Genomic DNA, 3,257 nt, shown 5'->3' with positions numbered 1-3,257 from the left:
CCTCCCACCCGCCCTCCGGGTTCAGCACCACAGGCACGGACAGCGGCGGAGGGCGCGCGCGCGTGTGTGTGCGCGCGCGCGTTTTGGGGGAGATGTGGGGGGTCATCCGGAGGCGTTCTCTGCCCCCACCCCCAACATACACAGTCTCTGATCCATATAAGGGCCAAAGACGCAAAAAAGCTACAAATAGTTACAGGCTCTCAGAACTGGGGGAGGGCAAGAATATTTAGCCAGTCTTATCCAAATGCACAGGCTGCGCCTGCAGACATAACCTCACGAAGCCAGCCAGAAACAACCACAAAGCCGCCCATTAATAATAATAACAATAGTTGCCATTCACAGTGCCAGGCATTGTTACAAATGTTTTATAAGCGCCTGCAGACATAACCTCACAAAGCCAGCCAGAAACAACCACAAAGCCACCCATTAATAATAATAACACTTGCCATTCATAGTGCTAGACATTGTTACTAATGTTTTATAAGCGCTTGACACAAGTGCTTGACACGTGTTGACACAACTAACCCTCAAACCAACCCTGTGAGGTAGGCGCTAACAGCCCCATTTTACAGGTGGGGAAACTGAGGCACAGAGTGAAGTGAGGCTTCAGGCTCTACATCCTGAACTACTACAGTACACGCTGTTCTAGACCCAGGAGCCGGTGAGAAGTCTGGGGGCAAACCTCAAAGGACCAGGCAGATGGCCCAGGCTCCTGAAGACAAACTCAGGAGCCTTGAAGTGGACACACGCATGCCCCACCCCCCGACACACACACGTGCATGCACGCTCCCCTCCAGGGTGTGCACACTTCACAGACCCACACCCCGAATCCCACGCCCATCCAGGGCGGGAGGTGATGGAGCGTGCCCTGCCTCTGAGGGTGGGCAGAGGGAGCAAGGAGCCTGTTTGTGCCACTGCAGGTCCCCGCCGCCAGCAGAGGAGGGAGATGATCCACTCCTGCAACTTCCTACACTTCGGCCGGGGCTCTGGGAGCTGGGATGGGGACAGGGCGGCCAAGAGTTGGTGGGCTACCTTTTAAAAACTCGCTGTGGAGAACTGGCGGCTTAGCCTCCACTGTCAGCGTGGGTGGTCAGATAGTCGGAATCCCACAGTAGGAGGCGGACAGATGGCCGGAATGACCTCTCCCCCGGGAAGCAGGAGTCCCACGTAACCCGTGCCTGGGAGGAGCCCACCCTCCCTACCAGCCTGGATCCCACTCAGGAAGTGCTCCCCACCCCTCATGACCCGGATTCTATTCCTGGCCTGTGCTGGGGAGGACATGATTTCTCCTGAGTCCCTGCCCTCCCCTGGCCCCTGACGTGCAGGCCTCGGACACCTCCTGCTGCCACAGAAGGGGCCACAGGCCAGGGAAATCGGCCCAGTCTCCAACTCCCTGGTCTCCCCGCTTTTCAGTTCGGTGTAGCCGAGTCCCTTCCAGCACGGTGAACCCCAGTCCCATCGGCACTCCCCAACTGGAATCTAATCTCAATTACTTTCTGCCGGGGTCTAACCCCAACCTTCGGCACAGGGCCTCACTATAGCAATTCTCTTTAGGGCTAGAGGTTCTAGGGGGTCCAGCCTCAGACCTTCTGCTGCATTCGGACCACAGCTCCTCCCCCTACCCTGGCCACCCACAGCCTTCTCTCTGAGACTCTTTCCTTGTCGCCCCACTGGGACCTAGCCTCAACCCAGAGCTCTCCCCTGGGGTCTCACACAGCCCTCCTGGCAGGTCCGACCTCAGCTTCCCTCGCCGGGGTCTAATCTCAGTCTTTCTGCGAGGGCCTGACCTTCTTTCTTTCCTCAGAGGCCCACACAACTGCACCTCAGTGCTGCCTCTGGGTCGAACCTTGTGTTCCCGCCCCGCAGACCCCCTCCCTCCATTCTCCGGGCCGGTCTGGCACCCCACACGGCCTGGCGCGTGGCCAGGCTCTCGTCGAATGCTTGCCCAGCAAAAGAATGAAGACAACGGACAGTCTGGTTCCTCTGGACATATAAGTAATCTGCGGCCGATTCTCATCTGGAGAAGGGGGTTTGGGTGAGATCACCCCCTTTTCAAATGGGGAGTCTGAGGCACAGAGCAGTGTTAGCTGGAGACACAGGGCATGTTGGGGCAGGAAATCCCAGCTCCACCAACCTGGGGGCCCGGCGAGCCCGCTCCACGATGCCTCCTCCTCCACGAAGGGCCAGAGGCGAGCACCCTAATGAACGTCCCCCAGGCCTGCGGTGGGCAGTGGGGGGTGCTCAGGAGGCCGAGGTCCCAGCAGGCCCCGGACGCCCCCTGTCCCCCAGCCTCTGTCGCTGACGTCTCCTCTGCTCTGCTCGATGCCGAAGCCGCGTCAGGACGAGCTCCGAGGCCTGGATCAGGCTGTGCTGTGGGAACGAGAGGGGAGGGCGGGGCTCAGAGAGCTGGTGGGGTGCACGGTAAGACTGGAGGGGTGCAGGTTAGACTGCGTGGGATGGTCTGCAGGGACGACCCACCAAAGGTCAGGAGCTTGGCCACGGCGGGAGATGAGAGAGCAGACCAGGGTGTGGGGTGGGAACGGGTCTTTGTGACGGGGTGAAGGTTAGGCCCAGGGGGACGGTCTGTGAATTTCCAGTTGGAGGGACAAAGCCTGGACCCAAATGTGCGGGTCTGAGGTTAGAACTCGGTGGAAGGGACGGGACAGGATGGATCAAAATGTGAGAGGGATGACATTACGTGGGAGTGGGGTCTGAGCACTGGCGAGAGGCTGAGGGTAGACCACAGTGAGCGGGGACAGAGGGGAGACTCCGGCGGGAAGGACAGGGGAGTAAAACAAAGGACCGGCAAACCAAAGTGGACAAGGGGGATCTAGACCCTGTGGGGCAGAGTCAGACTCTGGCTGGAGGGTCTGAGGTCAGACCCTCATAGCGGGGACAGAGATGACAGTGAAATAGCTTGAAATAAACCATAACGAGGGGTGACAGGATGACGAGACCACAGAAAAACGAGGTCCTCTCTCCAGTCGGATCCCAGCCTCTTCCACTGTGGTCTAACCTAGTGCTTCCCACTGGGATAGAAGCTCCGCCCTTTCCGTGGAGTCTAACCTCAGACCTCCTCGCTAGGTCTAATCTCGTTCTGTTCAAGAATCTAACCTTTGCCCCCTTCACTGTGGTCCAACCTCAGACCCTCCCACTGGGGTCCAACGTGTATCCTTCCTGCTGGGGTCTCGCCGAGGCCGCTCCACCGCGGCCCAGACTGCAGGAAAAGCCCGTGCAGACCGCGGAGCCGCACCAAG

The 3,257-nt window shown here is 59.2% G+C and overlaps 1 protein-coding gene across 1 annotated transcript in view; it reads right to left on the bottom strand.

Moving 5' to 3' along the window:
• Window positions 1-1,973: 1,973 nt before the first annotated feature.
• KPTN (kaptin, actin binding protein) overlaps window positions 1,974-3,257 on the bottom strand; it is a 7,529-nt gene continuing 6,245 nt past the window's right edge. The window contains exon 12 of the mRNA XM_006905074.3: window positions 1,974-2,370. Within this exon, the coding sequence (XP_006905136.2) occupies window positions 2,242-2,370 (129 nt within the window). The 3' untranslated portion in view covers window positions 1,974-2,241. The remainder of the gene's footprint in view (window positions 2,371-3,257) is intronic.

This window comes from Pteropus alecto, unplaced genomic scaffold (genome assembly GCF_000325575.1).
Source record: "Pteropus alecto unplaced genomic scaffold, ASM32557v1 scaffold41, whole genome shotgun sequence".
NCBI classification, from domain to species: Eukaryota; Metazoa; Chordata; class Mammalia; order Chiroptera; family Pteropodidae; genus Pteropus; species Pteropus alecto.
Note: the sequence above shows the minus strand (reverse complement) of the source record. Positions and strands in the feature narration are given on the sequence as shown.